Below are 19690 nucleotides of genomic sequence, written 5' to 3' on the forward strand. Positions count from 1 at the left end.
TGTTTGCCCCTTCCCAGATGCGGTAGTCCGGTGCCGTCCACCAGATATATGCAGGACTTCTATTTCTGGCGGACACCGGAGCACGACGCATCAATCAGCACAGAGCAAATGAAGCTAAACAGGAAATTAAGCACGTACTCCGAAATAGAATATCGGGTTTCTTTTCAAAATAAAACACTTCAGATTATATTTCAAGCAAATACATCACCAAAACGTCATAATGTGTAAAAACAAATTCACATCCACTATATTGATTCCTCTAATACTGTAACTCACTGTAAACTGCAGCAACTTTGATTTAGTTCATGTTTTAATGGTGCAGTTTTATCTCTTCTCTGTTGGCTGTTGCTAAAAAATGTGGCTATGACAAATCCAGAGTCCAACCTTCTTGTTCTCCTTTGTTAGGAACACTGACCTGTTTATCTGTTTATTGTTGTGTTTATAACACATACATTTAACTGCGTTCTCGCGCGATTATATAAATATTGTGAGAACTGCTCTGTCTCGTGACGTCACAGTCGTTCAAACGGAGAGCACCACGGCGCAATCAAAACGCAACCGGTGTGAATTACCAGACGGCGGACAGCGGTGAAATACCGGATTGGTGCTGTGGCGCAGCAGAGACGTATCCAGTGGAAACCCCGGGGACTCACACACATTTCTCTGATGCACGCCCACACACAGATTCTGAACTCCCTGGACATTCGTCCCCTCATGAGAGACTTTATCTCCACGCCCCCAGAGCACACCTCCACATTTGGACACCTGTAACCATGGCAACCCTCCCTGCAACTCAAAGTAAGAGCATGGTGCCACCGTACACTTTCATATCTATTCATACAATTTAACGTCACACTACAGTATTTTTACAAGGTGGTGGTGATGGAGATGGAGTGTGTTATTGTGATTGTGTGTTCTGTGTGTAATGGATGTGGAGAGTTGTTAAATAACGTTTAAATAGTCAGATTATTTCCTTGTGGTGTGCATAAAAGGATTTTGGAGTCACGTGACATAAACATAGATGGTGCAGTGACTCAGGTTCATGTCAGCTGATCTAATCTATTGCATTGTTATAGTGTTATTGTGAAGTTTAGCTAATAGTGCATATATTCATCTGAGAACTGATGATGTCTGTGCGTTACAGACCCTGGCTGTGAGTGTGCACCAGGGGCGTAGCACCACATTTTGGGTCCTGGGTACAAACCATCTTGTTGGGCCCCTCCTGTAACTTTTAATATGTACAAATTTTTTCACCTGGAAACTATACTAGTATTATTATATAAACTTAGTTTTTTCTTCACATTAACCCTGGAAGTTCCCAACCAATCATGACCCCATTTTAAATTCACAAATGTACAGCGACTCAAGAGACATTTTTTTTTTCTAGAATTAGTTTTTGATCATGTTTATTAAAGTGTGTTTCAGATACAGAGTAGCCAGGATTAGATATTTTTATACTGTATTTTATTTGAACTAGATGTATTTATTTGAGAACGTTAAAGTACAGGATACAGTTATTTGATATTTACTGTATTTGTATTGTGTATTTGAAAAACAATAATTAAAAAAACTTTAAAAATAAAATATTAATCAGTTTTTACCTACTTTTTAACAAATTACTAGACGTTTGAACCCATTTTAATTCCAGTCTGACCCCATGACCCCATGGGGTCTGTATGTATGTGTATGACTGTATGTATGTGTGGGTAAATGAATAAGGATGATGTCACGCTGTATGTATGGGAGAAACATGTCGTGAGTGTGAGTGTGCTAGTGGGCGTGTCATAGAGTGATTGATTGATGGATGATGACACTTTATGTATGTCTGAGAGAAACGTATTGTGAGTGAAAAATGTACCAGGGGGTGTCTTTGAGTGAGTGATCATGTGATAGAAGGATAGCTGTTTGCACACATATATACATACACACATACAGTACATACACATATACATACAGACTTACACACATACCAGCTTTAGTTTAATTCTTTAAATATTTGTAATTTAAGATGGGTTAGGATCTTTCTTTTTAAAAAATTCCTAAAAACTTTTTCTTGTTGGTCATACAGTACGTTGATATTTTTGAAATGACAATTAGAATAACTTTTGGATATCATATTTATAGATTTCATACTGTTTTCTTTCTCTTGATGATTAGAGTTGATTGACTTTATTTTTTTTGTAACACTCCCCAACACTTTACAGTTGTAGCTTGAATAAAAGTCATATTTTTTTAGTTAAAAGGTAAATGAACTAATGATCTTAATAACAGACATGGATAACATTATTTCATATATTGAGGAATCATATATACTGTATAGACCCTGGCCCAGAATGCAGAACAGTGGCTGATCACCTGAGGTTATAAAAACAACCTCACCACCTAAAACGTCTAATCAAAGGTGGGGGGGCTGAACTGTACATGGTACGTGGTCTATAGATTTAACTAGGACTCTTTAGAGAGATAATAAAGACATAAATACAATCAAAAATCTGTTCCCTTGTAATCTATATAAATATTAGTAGAAGCATAAATTAACATAACACCTGGTTACATTTCTGTTTTGTTCTAATTACTGTTTTATTCTAATGATTTGATTTACTTTACAGTTCTTTGAGTTATTTTCTTACTTTTTTATTCACGTCTTTAATAATCTCTGTTAGTTTGAATATTATGTTACAACTGTGTAAAATATTGTCATTTACCTCTATTTATGTTCTAAAAATCTCACAACTAAAACCTTTATGTGTATTTATATCCTCAGATAGATAAATAAATATTTAGACATGGATAGAATTAGATAGAAATTAAAATTGAAATATTAAAAAAATTACAATCAACCTTTGAAATGTATATAAATGTAGTTTTTTGTTCACAGAATACAGACATCACCAGCTGAGAACAGAAACCATTGGATAAGTATTTGATTTAGCCTAGGACGTATATGTTAAACTTTAATGATGATTTATTTATTTTTAATAAATATAATAAGTTACAAGAGAGGGCAATGATAAATTACTTTAAATATAAATTAAAATAATCTGAAACAAACCACCTGCTCAGTTAGGAAATAGAACAGTTGATAGAATAACATTAATTAACTAATATAGATTCATATAATTGTAATTTAAATGAGTAAGCGATATCACTGTGCTTTAATTGATTTTTATTCAACAAAAGTTTCTATATTATATTGATAGATTATTTCTGCACAGTTTATATTAGAGGATGATCACGTGTTTTTGTCGTTTGTGCTTCAAAAGCTTCCATATAAATTTGATAAAGATTGATATTAATTTCTGAAAGTCATTTCCTGATTGGTCGCTGTGGGCAGGCAGGACCGTGAATGTATTTTTCCTCACTAAGAAATAAGAATCAATCAATCAATCAATCAGTTAAGGTTCCTGCTGTGGGTTTTCACATTCACATGGAAAGAGAAGTGATATTAAAATAAAATACACACACACTACATAGCAATCATAGACTCACCACACTATGTGGTTGTATGTAATAAAGAAATTATAAAATCTGTATTGAATAATTCTTAAAACATCTTTTGTAATCATGTGATGTTTTATAAGATTGCTTTTGATGAGCATTTATTCAGTTATTGTTTGTACAGATAAATATAAGTGGATAATTTCAAGTTTACTGTGTCTATTCAATTTAAACACAAATCATGTTTGTTTTCTGTTCTGTTCTACTTATAACTTTTTTCTTATATTAAAACATAGTCTAACAGTAAATCCAAATAAATGTAATAAACTTAAATATAAGTTTTTGGCCCACTCTAACAATGGTAAACAAAATAGGAATATAACTTGAAATAAAATTAAAGAAAAAATTACTTTAAAATAAATTAACAACCTTACTTTAAGTAACCTGATATAATAATTTCTAAATTAAGTTAATATAACATATTAAACATAGTCTGAATTAAATATTTTGTCTTATTCATAATTTTATATAGTCACACTGTTAAACAGTGTGAAGAGAGGAAATGTTAGAATGGATTATTATTCATGGTTTCTTTTTGTGTGCAATACTATAATTATATATCTTTATACTCAATAAATCTATTCATAAAATATATTCAGATCAACTTGTTAGCTGTCATTTTCAGAACAAGGACAAACAGTTTCAGAACATCTGATTTCAACTTAATCTAAATCTAAAAATAACACAACCATATACGTAAACGAAGAGACAAATCAGATATAAACAAGACAATCAGATTAACACTAAAATGTCAGTTTGACCCGAAATGCACAAAGACTAAATCATTTACAAATAATTATAATTATATTCTAAAATTAAACTTAATACACATTAAACAACTCATGTTCTATATATCTAAATACATTAAATAAATAGACACCATAGACCCCAAAATGATCAATAATAATGAATGAATAAATCAATAAATCCTAAACATAATTTGTATTGCTTTAAATCACCAGTAAATGACATCTTTAACTAATTACAAGGAGCTGATCATTTGATTTCTAAATATATAAAAACACTAATAAATCTATGTTTGGGGCCCAGGGAGTGAGCAGACCCTGAGGACCACAGCTGTGTTTTAGATGAGTGTCTGTTCTTCTATTGACTTGTTATTCATTTTCTGTTAATCTCTAATAAATTGATTGATTGATTCAGCAAAACCTCTGACTATGTCTCTCTGTATGAAATCTCAGGTACTGAACACGAGAGTTAGCTCAAAAACTCGGTTTTGGTTCATCCCTAATTTTTTGACTTGATAACTTGTGCCAGAGAAAAGATTAAAATGTAATTTCATAAGATATAGTTATATTTTTATATGAACACAATCCTCACTGATTGGTTCCACCTCCTCTGATCTTCTCTCTCATTCCTTCATCAGCTCCTCATAGTTCTCCATCAGCCTCTCCTCACTCCTCACTACCTTCTTATCTCTGTCCTTCATCCCTCTAACCTGTCCCAGTCCTCCTCCTTTAGTGTCCCACCTCTCACACCTTCATCACATTCCTCTGATACAGCTCTCTGTCACACATGTGATGGGGATTGATGTGAACATGTGATGAGCTGCTGTGATGTGTCTCACCTCAGAGTGTTCAGTCTCTGAGAGAGCAGCTTCACTGCTGAGTCTCCTGGATGGTTGTAGCTCAGGTCCAGCTCTCTCACACTGGAAGAGTTGGAGCTCAAAGCTGCTGCCAGAGAAGCCCCGCCCACCTCTGTGATGACACAACCTGACAGACTGGATTCAGAAAAACATCCACAACTCAGGAAACAAGTGAGGAGACGAGGAACAGGCACTGCATGAAAAGTGGGATTTCCGTCAGTTTCCGTCACTGTAAATTACCGTTAACTCTGAGTAAACAGGAAGTTCCAGTCAGCTCCAGATAACTGCCAAGAATTGTCGTAAACTCACAGCACAAGGTGAGAAAGTCTCCCCCCAGCTTCTAGGACTGGGTAAGGTTTTCACATGTAAATGACCATACTGTGATCTATATAAATGTAAATCACTGTAAAGACACACAAGTCTCTGAGAGCCAACATGTTTGTATAGAGCTTTAATTCCTCTTTAAAGCAGAATAAAAGTTAATTCCTCTTCAAACTGACCTTGTAAACACTTAATTAATAATACATTTTATTCTGAATTAAATTTAAATCTGAATTAGGTAAATGTGACTTCCAGTCCGAATTTAGAATAATGACCATTTTGAGCGTTAACACAGGAAAAACATTCTGTGCATTTATTTTGTCCTTTTGTGTATTTTTACTGTAAAATGTATGTTTTTTTGGAGTCATAATATGTACTTGTGTTGCCAATTTGTGTTTTTTAAAATCACTTTTGTGTATTTCTGTTGTGATTTTGCTTGTTTGTTAATACTATGGGTTTGCAGTCATTTTTTGTGTTTTTCTTGTCTTTTTGTGTTTTTTTGTTGTTGTTTTTATTGTGAGTTATTTTGTGTATTACTGTTGTTGTTTGGTTCATTTTTGTAGTAGTTTTGTACAGCTTTTGAAGTATTTGCTATGTTTTTCTTGTCTTTTAACTGTATTTTCCTGTAATGTGGAATTCTTTTTTTTATACTGTATTCTTGTTTTTGTTTTTTGTTTTTCTGCCATTTTGTACGTTTACTTTGGGGGCCTCATAAAAATAGACCGAGGGATGCATGTGGAAACAACAAAGAGTTTTTATGTAAATGTGTATGTTTTTCTGTCATTCTGTGTATATTTGTTGTCTTATGTTATGAGACATTTTGTGCATTTCTGTTGTTCTTTTGTGTATTTTTCCTATAAAATGCATGATTTCTGAGGGGTATTCCATAAAACGGGTTATGTTCAAACTCTGAGTATGTTCAGGCTCAAATGAAGGAATCTCTGAGTATCCCATTCCAAAAAGCGAGGTATGTTCTTCTCTGAGTATATTACCCGGGCAACATTGTCCGTGAACTAAACCTGGTCGTTGGCAGGTTTTATCAAAGAAACCCTGGCTTTCTACCTGGCTCCACCCTCCTGAACACCGTTTCTGAACACTTTAATAAACTTTAACACTTTTCTCTGAAACACATTAGTAACATCACACACCACATACGTGTTCACTTCATTACTAATGTTGTGTTGCTTTACGTTTTTTTTTTTTTTTTGTGATTACGGTAATTTAGGGTTAGGGTTGTCGATGTAGATCATTAAGTGAAAGTCACTGAGAGGTTGATCTGCATTAAAACATCTACTGACGTCTGTAGTAAAGTTCTCTGGATAAAAACCAGTGGAAAATATAAATGAGGAGATGATCATTTAAATAAATCAACTTTTAAGGCTTGTTTGTTGTTTTATATTGTTATACAGTTAAATCTGTAGATCATACGTCTTTGAAGGTATGATGGTGCAGTGAAGTGTGACACTGCTCTTGCAAACGATGGGACGTGGGTTCGCGTCCCGGTTCAGTGTTTCTTTTATGACATTTTTTAGGACGTTGAGATGACTCTGGTGACAATATTACATTAAGAATCAATATAAATGATGTGATATAAACAGCATTTACTGTCTTTATATCCAGTGTAACATGAGGACTCTCTATGCAGACATCCTATGCAGCTGCCACGTCTCCTCAGACATACTTTATTCATATTATTCACCGCTCGTCACGTCACTGAAGTAATAAAGTGATGAAGTGACCAAAAAGTGTGACTAATTACGGGTGATTTAAGCCACTATAGTCACTGAAGACTGAACGCACCTTTAAAACAGGCTCATATTCCTCAAACACCGCCTTATTTCACCCATTACGGTGAATAAATCACTCTCTTCCGTTTGGTTGTCATGGCAGTTTGAGTATTCTTTGATTCATTGATGATGGCTTTTTATCGCGCGCGTGCACGTAAGTAACCCAAGGTTTACATACTCAGGGTTGATTGACCCACTTCATACCAGCATTAATGGAATCCGATACCCAGAGTTTTCCATCGCGGGGTATGTTGACCCAGAGTTTATGGATTGACTCAGAGTTTGTTTACCCGCCTTTATGGAATACCCCTCTGGAGTTATTGTGTATTTGTGTTGTTTTTTATTTTTGCGTTTTTTGTTGTTGTAATTTTTCATGAGATTAAATATTTAAATACCAGTTAAATGTTAAAAGACAGTTAAAAGTGTTAAAAGAGTGTTAAATACACATGATTTGCTTGTCTCTTTATTGTTATTGTTGTTTATCTGTGATCCACTGAGTGTTCTGGGTTAGACTATCTGGGATCGATTGGTTTTGTCTCCGCCCCCACACGTGCTGTTTTCCTCATTCTACTAACGCTCCTGATGGAGGAAACAGACTAAATCACATTTGTGATCATTTCTCCTCTTTTCAGGTATGTTTATAGTCAGCAACACAGCTTTATATGTCAGAAATAGGTTACTAACAAATAAAGAGTTTCATGACATTGTAGTTTTGATATTTGAGTTTGATAAGAGTTAAGTTTTATGAACAGTAGTAAGTTAGCAGACTGTGCCATGTGTAGCGTGTTCTGTTGTTAGCTTCTGTTTCATATGAGCATGTGTTTAAAATATGTTTTACTGTTCTATGTAGTTTGATTTATACACTTTGATTAGCTTTAGATTAGCTCAATACAACTTTAAGACTTACATATTTGATTTAGTCATCCAGACCTTTGGACACAAACAGAAGCCATCAAAGGTTCAGCTCACAGCAGACAGAGGAGGAAGAGGGTCAGATTTATAAAGACAACAGAACAGATGTTACACAGAGCATGTGCACAGAGCAAAGCTTAATCTATTCCTAGTATTTTTGTACATTGTGGTTTATTATGTGACATTTTGGAGGGAAAAACAAAATGGCTGACACACACACACACACACACACACACACATAATATTTTGTTGTGTTAGCAACATAGAACCTAGGTTCCCAAAGTGGGGTACGGTACCCCTAGGGGTACGCATATTGTCATTTGTAAACTAGAATAGAAATGGACCAGCAGTCAGGAGCTTCCATGCATTGCCACAAATGACACATTAAGGCTACCCATGGTTACAGATTATTATTATTATTATTATATATATTATGGTCTCCATCCTTCAGAAGCCTGGAGCTTTCTGCTCTGTGTTCAACATTACAGAACAAACTGGAAAATGAGCCCAAATATCAAGCAACCCACCACAAAAGACTGCATTATGGACCACCCCCCAAAAGACCTGCTCCATCTTTTTATGACCCTGAAGCTGCCAAGAGTTCATGTTTTAGTGTGTGACCCAGACAAAGGGACACAGTGTAAAGTTTGTTTTATTTTTAATAAATAAAGCTCTACTTTCATTATGTTCCTCCTGTGTCTCTTATTCTCAATAAACTGTTATTGTGATGTTCTCACTAAATAATATTAGCAATAATAATTATTAGTATCATTAATATTATAATTATTATTATTTGTATTATAATAAAAATGGGAGGGGAATATGACCATGCATCCCAACGGTGACCAATGAGTGAGGGACTTTCTGTCCAATCACAGGTGATTTTACTTCTGAACTGTCTGTGGGTTCTTCCAATGGTTGGTTAATTCAGTCAGGCAGGCTAGAATTTGAAATGCTAATTATAGAAAAACATTCACAGTGGGGGTGGGGGGACTTCTCAGTGAACTGCTGATAACTGCTGATAATCCTGGGCTTTTACAGGATTTATCAGGCATTCACAGGGTGGATAATCTCAGTTTTCATGCAGTGAGGACAATGTTGATGGAACATGTGAACCACTGACCTGAGAGAGTCCAGTTTACAGTGAGGACTCTTCAGTCCTTCACACAGCAGCTTCACTCCTGAATCCTGCAGATGGTTGTTACTCAGGTCCAGATGTTTCACACTGGATGACTGAGAGCTGAGGACTGAGGACAGAGCTGCACAGCTTCTCTCTGAGAGACCACAGAAACTCAGTCTGTGGGAGAAAGACATTAATTTATTAATAATAATAATCATCACATTATTGACAGGATTCAAACCTCTGCCGTATACTTCATCTGCTTTATTACCTCCACCAAGGAGGAAAGATTTCAGCTGCCAGAGGGACTCCTGACCAATAAACTGATTCTGATCAGTTTCAAAGATAAAAAATGCCTATCTCTCATCATCATAATAATTCATATCTGGGTTTGTAATTGATGGATCTGTATAAAATATGACTCAGTTATATTGGGTGGTTAATCAATGATCCCATTGAGTTTCATCCTGATCAGATCCAGATTGTGTATTTCATTGATTTATTTTCTTTTTTTAAAAGTGTGTCCATACATTGTGACCTACTGGATGTTTATTAATGGGATATAAATGTGGTTCCAAGCCTTTAAAGTGTTAATGATCATGGTACCATGATCAGGATCATTGATCATTGATAACTGATCATATCTGTGAAGAGGAGGTTAAGAGCTTGGTGGAGGTTTATACTTTCTACTGTTCATTTAGTCGACGAAACATTTTGTCATAGTTTTTGTTGATTAAAGTTTTTAAAGTGACAATAACTAAACAATGAATAATTTAATAAAAATACATGTTAACAAAAACTATATCAACTTATATTTATATCTTCACTGACTAATAAAAACTAAACTATACACTATTATATATATATATATATATATATGTATATTTACACTATTTGGTCACCTAGGCTGAAATCCAATCGGAACTCATGTGATCATGTGATCAAACGTATTGATCACATCTAATCTGTCTGTGTTTACAAACATTAATACCATCATATATCAGGTTGATCAACAGTAACTGAATATTTCAAAAATAAATAAACTCTAATGCTTTATGTTTTATTCAATTATATCTGTAACAGATTTAGTCAACTAAAATCTTATTTATTACAGTGTTTCTCAAATGGGGGTACACAACGGTACTGCAGGGGGTACGTGAGAGAGAGTGTGATAAATTTACAAATAAAAACATTAAATATATGGGGATTTTAAAATGTGTATTTTATGTTAAAAATTATAATAATAAAAATTATTTAATTTCATTTCTTTTGATTTTATTGAGCTCCATTAGCTCCTGACTTATTGCAGGAACTATTCTGACTGGAGTCTCCTTCATTTTCATTACAATAATAAATGACAATATTAAATACAAATATTTACAATATTACATAAAAAGCAACATAAACATGCACGCACACACAAAACAAACAGTGAAACCAAATAAAAACATATCACATAAAACCAAAAGAACTGTCAGTAGATACTGTATTGAGAGTCGACCCAAAACCTCAAGATAAAACAGTAACAACTGTCAACATGACAACTGTATTTTATAGTCATTGTTCTCACACAGCCCAAAGCTCTTCCTGCTGACTCAGCCAAAAACTTTGTTCCCTCTTGAAAACTTATAAAGTCATTAAAGATCAATCCTAGGAACTTGTATGAACTTGTATAAACTAAGACAGGCCATACATAAAATTATAATTACTTCTCAAGTCATGATTTTTCCTAAAATACATGATCTGTGTTTTATCTTTATTTAGAGTCAGTCTCCATTTTATACACCATGTATTTAAAATATTTAACAGATTATGTAAATTTGCCAGAAAAATAATATCATCAGCATACAATAAAAGACTTAAATTACAGTTATTTATACAAATACCCAGATTAGCTTCCATAATTTCATTTACCACATTATTTATCTAAAGGGAAAACAAAGACAACACATCTCCTTGTTTTACACCAAACGTGGTGGAGAACCAACCAGTTTTTAAACCATTGATCTGCACACATGCAACTGGGGCTTTATAGAGTGATTTGACGTCATCATAGAATGTACCAGTAATGCCATAATCCAGTAATTTATACATGAAAGATCCCTGTTGATCCAGTCAAAAACCTTCTGGAAATCAACAAAAAGACAAATGTTGGTTTTCCCTCTTGCAGCCTGGCCCTCAGCACAGATGATAAAACATAAATATGATCAATGCAGGCCCTACATTTTCTAAAGTCATTCTGCTCATCAGCTAGGATGTTATGTGTCTCCAGATGTTCAGTGAGCCTAATGTTAACAATTCCTGAGAACTTTTGTTCAGAAAACTCCAAAAATACAAAACTTTTTATTTTGCAATAATTGCTATACAAAAACTTTGATTATATTAATAAATTAGGCAAATATTTAGCAAATCAGCTCAAACACAACAAAGAAAAATTCCTTTATAGCAATTTCTGACAATTCAGGTCAAACTTTAAACTTACCTCAGGACATTAATAAGGTTTTTCATGATTATTATCAAAATCTATACTCATCTAACTTAAACCCTGACCCTGAAGATATTAAAACCTTCCTCAATAACTTAAACTTACCACAGCTCACCATAGATCAGAAAACCACATTAGACTCACCATTAACCTTACAAGAACTACAAAATGCTTTGGATAGCATGTCGACAGGCAAAGCACCCGATCCAGATGGGTTCCCTGCTGAATTCCTAAAACATTTTTGGTCAATGCTGGCTCTGCTTTTTTTCAGAGTAGTAACAGAGATTAAAAATAAAGGTTACGTAGGAGGCCACATGAATACAGCAAACATTAAATTACTACTTAAACCAAACAAAAACCTCATGTTACCCTCAAGTTACCGTCCCATCTCACTTATTAACACAGACATAAAAATTATTTCCAAAGCACTCACTTCCAGGTTAGAGAAAGTAGTACAGTCAATTAAAAATAGACACTCCACAGACAATGTTAGAAGACTGTTTAATTTGATTAACATGGCACAGAACTCTTAAAAGAAAACAATAATCTTGTCACTTGACGCAGAAAAAGCATTCGATAGAGTCAACTGGTCGTTCCTCCTTGCTGTTCTTGACATATTTGGCTTTGGAGAATCATTGATACAATGGATCTCCACCCTATACTCTAAACCTAAGGCCTCAGTAACCACAAACAAAATAACATCCCAAAGCTTCACACTGCAGAGGGGAACCAGACAAGGTTGCCCACTCTCACCTTTGCTCTTTGCAATATTCGTTGAACCTCTCGCAGCAGCTGTTCGTCAGAATACTGTTATTAAAGGAATCCACTCATCCATCTCAGAACACAAAATTAATCTTTATGCAGATGATATTTTACTCTATTTGGAAGAACCCCATCCTCATTAGAGGAAGTATTTAAACTAATAAACAGCTTCTCTAAACTATCAGACTATTCCATTAACTGGTCAAAATCGTCAATCCTCCCTTTTAACAAAAAATTCATGTAATCCATTAAGCCAAAAACCACAATACCCCTCCCCCACAAACACAATTAAATATCTAGGCTTAAATATATCACCAAACTTAAATGAATTAATTAAACTGAACCTAGATCCGCTGCTGGATAAAGTCACAAATGATCTGCAAAGATGGCCGCCGCCTGTGCTACTGAGTAGTGGCACTGGGGCGACATTCCCACCTCAAGTTACCCTACCAATCCCTCCAATGTTAATCACACCTGAACACACCACCCCCCAGAGGGTGCGACCACCACTTCCACCCTCCGGAGCTATTGCACCACATACCCATATATACACAAAGGTTGAATGGGGAGCACCGCTCCCCTCCATCCCCTTTCTTTTAATTGCACCTCATACATTTACTAAACACACACATTCACACAGGGGATAGGGAAGTTCCTCTCGATTGGGGAATGAAGAGGCACCATAACAGGAAGGTGGGTAGGATCACATATTTGGGCCTGTCGGGTGGCGGCCCGGCTCCTCTGTTGATGGATGGGTACAAATACATCAGGATGGTGCAATCGGGTATGGCGGGGCGGAGGGTCTTCGGTTCCTTGGTGCTTTCTCGGATGTGTTTGTGGGGGCCGGTTGCTGCCTCTCGGCTTGGGGTCTCAGGGGCGTCTGGAGGGCTGCTCATCCATGAGGGGGTTGTCTGGGCTCCCTGGCCCCCACTCTTTCTGCTAGCCTGGCTGCATTTTCGGGTCCAGGGCAGCGCTTGGATTTGCAGTAGTGGTTCTTGCACATACATCGGTGTACGATGCACTGGCATGTCTTAGACTGTGGTATAAAACTCATAGTGGGCTTAACTTTAGACACGTTGATCCTAAATACCTGTATTACCACTCACTCCTTCCCTTTGTCCACAGCCACCACCATTATACCTAAACTTCACACTGGTCACCAGACTGGATTGATTACACAACACAATAAGCACAATATACACAACTACAACTTCACATCTCACTCTCACTTTAAAATAATCAACTCTTCCGCACACTTTACATTTACTACTTTGAATCTCTCCTCCCTCCTCCGTTTTTGGTCAATAATTCACATTTTGGTTCATTCCTCATTTTTTGACTTGATAACTTGTGTCAGAGAAAATATTAAAATATAATTTCATAAGATATATTTATATTTCTGTATGAACACAATCCTCACTGATTGGTTCCACCTCCTCTGATCTTCTCTGTCATTCCTTCATCAGCTCTTCATAGTTCTCCACCAGCCTCTCCTCACTCCTCACTACCTTCTTATCTCTGTCCTTCATCCCTCTAACCTGTCCCAGTCCTCCTCCTTTAGTGTCCCACCTCTCACACCTTCATCACATTCTTCTGATACAGCTCTCTGTCACACATGTGATGGGGATTGATGTGAACATGTGATGAGCTGCTGTGATGTGTCTCACCTCAGAGTGTTCAGTCTCTGAGAAAGCAGCTTCACTGCTGAGTCTCCTGGATGGTTGTAGCTCAGGTCCAGGTCTCTCACACTGGAGGAGTTGGAGCTCAAAGCTGCTGCCAGAGAAGCCCCGCCCACCTTTGTGATGACACAACCTAACAGACTGCATTCAGGAAAACATCCACAACTCAGGAAACAAGTGAGGAGACCAGGAACAGGACAATGTTGATGGAACATGTGATCCTACTGACCTGAGAGAGTCCAGTTTACAGTGAGGACTCTTCAGTCCTTCACACAGCAGCTTCACTCCTGAATCCTGCAGATCATTGTTACTCAGGTCCAGATGTTTCACACTGGAGGACTGAGAGCTGAGGACTGAGGACAGAGCTGCACAGCTTCTCTCTGAGAGACCACAGAAACTCAACCTTATGAAGAATCAGAGAAACCTTACAGATGTTTGTCTGTGACAGAATTAAAGACATGTTCTAAAGTCACATACTCAACTTTCTTAGAGGCTTTGATCACTGGGAGCAGCTTCAGAAAAGCTTCCTCTGAAGGAGAGAATTTTTTCAGGTCAAAGACATCCAGATGTTCTTGTGATGACAGTAAGATGAAGACCAGAGCTGACCACTGAGCAGGAGACAGTTTCTCTGTGGAGAGACGTCCTGAATTCATGTACCGTTGGATCTCCTCCAGCAGAGAGTGATCATTCACCTCATTCAGACAGTGGAACAGGTTGATGCTTCTCTCTGTGGACAAACTCTTACTCAGCTTCTTCTTGATGTATTTAACTGTTCTTTGATTGGTCTGTGAGTCACTTCCTGTCTGTGTCAGCAGGCCTTGTAGGAGCCTCTGATTGGTCGGCAGTGAAAGACCCAGCAGGAAGCGGAGGAACAAGTCCAAGTGTCCATTTGGACTCCGTAAGGCCTCGTCCACAGCACTTTGATGGAGAAGGTTAAAGTCAGGCTGACCTCCACTATGGGGAAAGTTCATTGGTTTATGTTCCAGCAGGTTGACTTTAGAGCTGATGAAGGTCTGATGGACATGAAGAGCAGCCAGAAACTCCTGAAGGCTCAGGTGGATGAAGGTGAACACCTTGTCCTGGTACAGACTGCTCTCCTCTCTGAAGACCTGTGTGAACACTCCTGAGCACACTGAGGCTGCTCTGAGGTCCATGCCACACTCTGTCAGGTCACTGTCATAGAAGATCAGCTTTCCTTTCTGCAGCTGCTCAAAAGCCAGTTTTCCCAGAGACTCCATCATCTCCCTGCTCTGTGGACTCCAGTGTTGATCTGTGGCAGCTCCTCCATCAAATTTCACCATCTTGACTTTGTTCTGAAGGACCACATAGTGGCTGTAGATCTGAGTCAGAGTCCTGGGCAGCTCTCCCTTCTCTCTGCTCATCAACATGTCCTCCAGAACTGTAGCAGTGATCCAGCAGAAGAGAGGGATGTGGCACATGATGTGGAGGCTACGACACGTCCTGATGTGGGAAATGATCCTGCTGACCTGCTCCTCATCTGTGGACTTCCTCCTGAAGTACTCCTCCTTCTGAGGGTCAGTGAATCCTCTGACCTCTGTCACCATGTCCACACACTCAGGAGGGATCTGATTGGCTGCTGCAGGCCGTGTGGTTATCCAGAGGAGGGCTGATGGAAGCAGTTCTCCTCTGATGAGGTTTATCAGCAGAACCTCCACTGAGGTGGACTCTGAGACATCAGTCAGGGTCTGAGTGCTGAAGTCCAGAGGGAGCCGACACTCATCCAGACCATCCAAGATGAACAAAACCAGGAAGTCCTGGAAGCTGCAGATTCCTGCTTCTTTGCTTCCAGAGAAGAAGTGATCAACAAGTCCCATCAAGCTGAAGCTCCTCCCCCTCAGCACGTTCAGCTCTCTGAAGGTCAGTGGGAATGTGTAGTGGACCTCCTGCTGGGCTTTGTCTTCAGCCCAGTCTACAGTGAACTTGTGTGTTAAGAGTGTTTTCCCAATGCCAGCCACGCCCTTTGTCATCACTGTCCTGATTGGTCGAGGTCTTCCAGGAGGGGCTTTAAAGAGCTCTTCTAGTGTGATGGCTCTTTCTGCTGTGTCTGATCTCCTGGATGCTGTTTCTATCTGTATGACCTCGTGTTCCTGGTTGACCTCTCCACTCCCTCCCTCTGTGATGTAGAGCTCTGTGTAGATCTCCTTCAGGAGGGTTGGACTTCCTGCTTTAGCCACGCCCTCAGACACACACTGGAACTTCTTCTTCAGCTTGGACTTCAGCTCACGTTGGTATCGATGAGCCTTTGTTCCTGAATGAAGACAAACTTAATGTTAGAGTGGAGAAGTCAGAGCAGGTTTGAACATTGGAGATCAAAGTGTGTGATGTTCTCAGTCTGGATGGTTCCTCAGATTATATGTGACTGATTGAATTGTGTTTTCAAAAAGAAAAGCCAGCTTTGTGTCCTTCATGTGATGTTCTTCACTGTGAAGATGTTCACATGCTCTTACTGCTCTGCAGATGCTCAGCCAGCTCCTCCTGCTTCATCCTCTTCAGGAAATACAGTGTGATGTTCAGAAAGGCCTCCCTGCTCCTCCTCTGTTCCTCATCTTCACCCTCCATCTGATTCTCTGAGCACTCTGGATCATCTCCATCCACAATCTTCTGCATGTGTTTGAGTTCAGCCTTAACAAAGCTGATGATGTTGTCTTCCAGCAGCTGCAACACAAACACATTAAAGGTGATGAGTGAAGGCCTGCTGCAATCATCTGTGTGTGTGTGTGTGTGTGTGTGTGTGTGTGTGTGTGTGTGTGTGTGTGTGTGTGTGTGTGTGTGTGTGTGTGTGTGTGTGTGTACAGTGGTTTGATCACAAGTTTAGTGTCTTTGTAGACCTACACACCGTAAAGATGGAGTCGGGCTCAGCTCCAGAGGAACCATCCACACCCTCCAAGCTGCTGTGGAGAAGACACAGACACTCAGACATGCTGAGGAGCAGCTGGAGGAAAGCACAGGAAGCTCTGCTAACATCATGTGAACATCAGTAACAGTGGGTGATGTCCTGCAGAGCCACAGTGCAGTGAGTGTGGAGCAGCCTTTGGAGCTCAGCTCACGTGTGGAACATCTCAGCATGTTTCCACTGAACAGGAGAACAAGTCTGTTGGACTGAGGCTTTATTTGTCTTCAGTCCTTCACAAATCTGAAGATCACACTCTGTCTAAGACTCACCTACACACTGGAGACCATTCCTACAAAGCCTTTTCTCTTTCACCTTCCACTGTTTGCTGAGATTTACATCAACACCACTTCAAATAACAAACATAGTCCATCAAAACTGATGAGTCATGTTTACTTATGCTTTATCAGTGTGGAGTGTGAAGAACCTGGACCATCAGGAAGAAAACAAACAACCTTATTTATGTTCACTTACTGTGGGTCAGTTGATTGTCGTCCTTTGAAGTCAATGGGTCTGCCCATGGACTCGTTACTTCTAAAGGACACACAACTGGGTTCAGGTCCAGGACCACTTAGTCTGGGCTCGGTTCTGGTTCAAACACATACAGAGTTTTGAGTGTGAAGAACCTGAAGCCTCATTTATTACATGTTGATAAGCACAGATCATTCAAATCAAAATATGTTATTGATAAAGTTGTGTGTGATTTAGAAACAGAAGTAAATCTAAATGTAATATAAACACCTAGTGGTAGAACAGTGATATGGGGCTATTTTTGCAACAAACCTATTTATGTGTGTTTTATCCAATCTGTGTGTCTCTATTTTGATCTCTGTGTCTGTATTTCGATCCGAGTGTAGAATAAGTATTTGTAAACATAGTTGTCTGTATGTAATCTATTCTGTGTCTGTATTATAACATGTGTGTGTCATCAAACCAGGACATTCTATTGGCTGTCTCTGTGCATGTGACTTTTGGAACACATTTGGAGAATGCAATCTGTCATATTTAAACTTGTAACTTGTGCAATACCGTTAAAATCCAGCAGTTGTTGCTGGTACCAAGTGACCCTCAAATTGGAAACAAACTTCATAATACTTAAAAAAATAAACAAATAAAAAATTGAAACTAAATAACAAAAGAACTATCAGTACATGGATTGGTGTCATATGTGTTTGCCTGTTTCGTCTTTGATGTAATATATTATTATTATTATTATTATATGTCTCACTGTCACAAGGAGCCGAGGCAACGCTTTATCAATTTATCATATTTATAAATAGATTTGATGGTTTTGTAAAAAAAAAAAAAAATAATTATTAACATATAGGTAGTTTGGTTTCAGGAATAATTGATCAACAGCACAAGCACTAACAGATTTAATAAAAAAATAACCTGGTATTGAGTGTTCTCAGATCTTAAGAAGGCGTTTGATACAGTTTACTACAATATACTTATAAGAAAAAAGGAAAATGGGTAATGTAATGTAATGTTTTGGACTGGATAAAAAGTTATTTATGCAACAGAAAACAGTTTGTACAGATATGACAGAACACATCATGTTGTTTAAATATTAAATGTGGGGTACCACAGGGGTCAGTTTTGGGGCAAACAATTTTCATAATGTATATGAATGTAATTTGTAAAGTAAGTGAAAAACTAAAATATGTGTTATTTGCAGATGAAACCAATATGCTTTGTACTGATGTGGACTGATGGCAGCTCTTGAGGATGGTCACTATGGAGATGTGTAAACTAAAAAAATAATAAATTACCATTAAACCTAAAAAACTAATTTTATGTTATTTGGAAATCAGAAAAAAATAAAATAAAGATGTAAAAGTAAATATAGACAATATTAACATAGAAAGAGTGAACAAAGTCACATTTTTTGGCGTGATCTTGGACCACAAGATCTACTGGAAGTCACACATTAAATACATTAAAGGGAAGACGGTGAGGAGTATTTCTATTGCTGTTCTGGGCAAAACAAGGCTCATTCTTAATAAAAAAGCATTGCACACTCTATTATACACTTGTTTTACCATATTTAATTTACTATCTTGAAGTTTGAGGAAATACATACATGACAAAGATCCAACCGTTATTCACAATGTAAAAAAGATCCATCAGATTGATACATAACACAGGATACAGAGAACACACACATGGATTATTGTTAAAAACACCAGATTTAAAACTCCAGATCTCATCAAACTCTAAACTGTCCAAATGATTTATAAAACAAGTAAAGGTTTACTTCCAAAAGGGTTGAGAAAAGATTTTTAGAGAGAGAAGGGGAAAATAATTTAAGAGTAAAACTACATTTAAATATACAATATGCAAGAACAACATTGAAAAAGATGAGTATAACAATATCAGGGGTTAAATTATGGAACTGTCTAAAGGATGAAATAAAACAAAGCACCAACATAAACTATTTTAAAAAGCTTTTTAAATCATATATCGTTAGTAAGTATAAAGAAAGAAGAACAATTATTTTACCTAGGACAGCATTAATATATAATATGTACATCCATCCATCCATCTTCATCCAATTTAGAGACTCCAATCAACCTTACAGTCATGTTTTTGGATTGTGGGAGGAAGCCGGA

At 37.4% G+C, this 19690-nt stretch overlaps 1 protein-coding gene across 1 annotated transcript in view; it reads right to left on the minus strand.

The window, feature by feature from the left end:
* LOC114458698 (NACHT, LRR and PYD domains-containing protein 3-like) overlaps positions 1 to 16893 on the minus strand; it is a 30322-nt gene extending 13429 nt beyond the window's left edge. Inside the window, exons 1-4 of the mRNA XM_028441111.1 lie at positions 16885 to 16893; positions 16636 to 16843; positions 14645 to 16436; positions 14397 to 14570 (exon numbers count right to left, since the gene is read on the minus strand). Coding sequence (XP_028296912.1) covers positions 14397 to 14570; positions 14645 to 16436; positions 16636 to 16843; positions 16885 to 16893 — 2183 coding nt within the window. The remainder of the gene's footprint in view (positions 1 to 14396; positions 14571 to 14644; positions 16437 to 16635; positions 16844 to 16884) is intronic.
* Positions 16894 to 19690: the final 2797 nt, after the last annotated feature.

The sequence above is a fragment of the Gouania willdenowi genome, unplaced genomic scaffold (assembly GCF_900634775.1).
Source record: "Gouania willdenowi unplaced genomic scaffold, fGouWil2.1 scaffold_161_arrow_ctg1, whole genome shotgun sequence".
NCBI lineage: Eukaryota > Metazoa > Chordata > Actinopteri > Blenniiformes > Gobiesocidae > Gouania > Gouania willdenowi.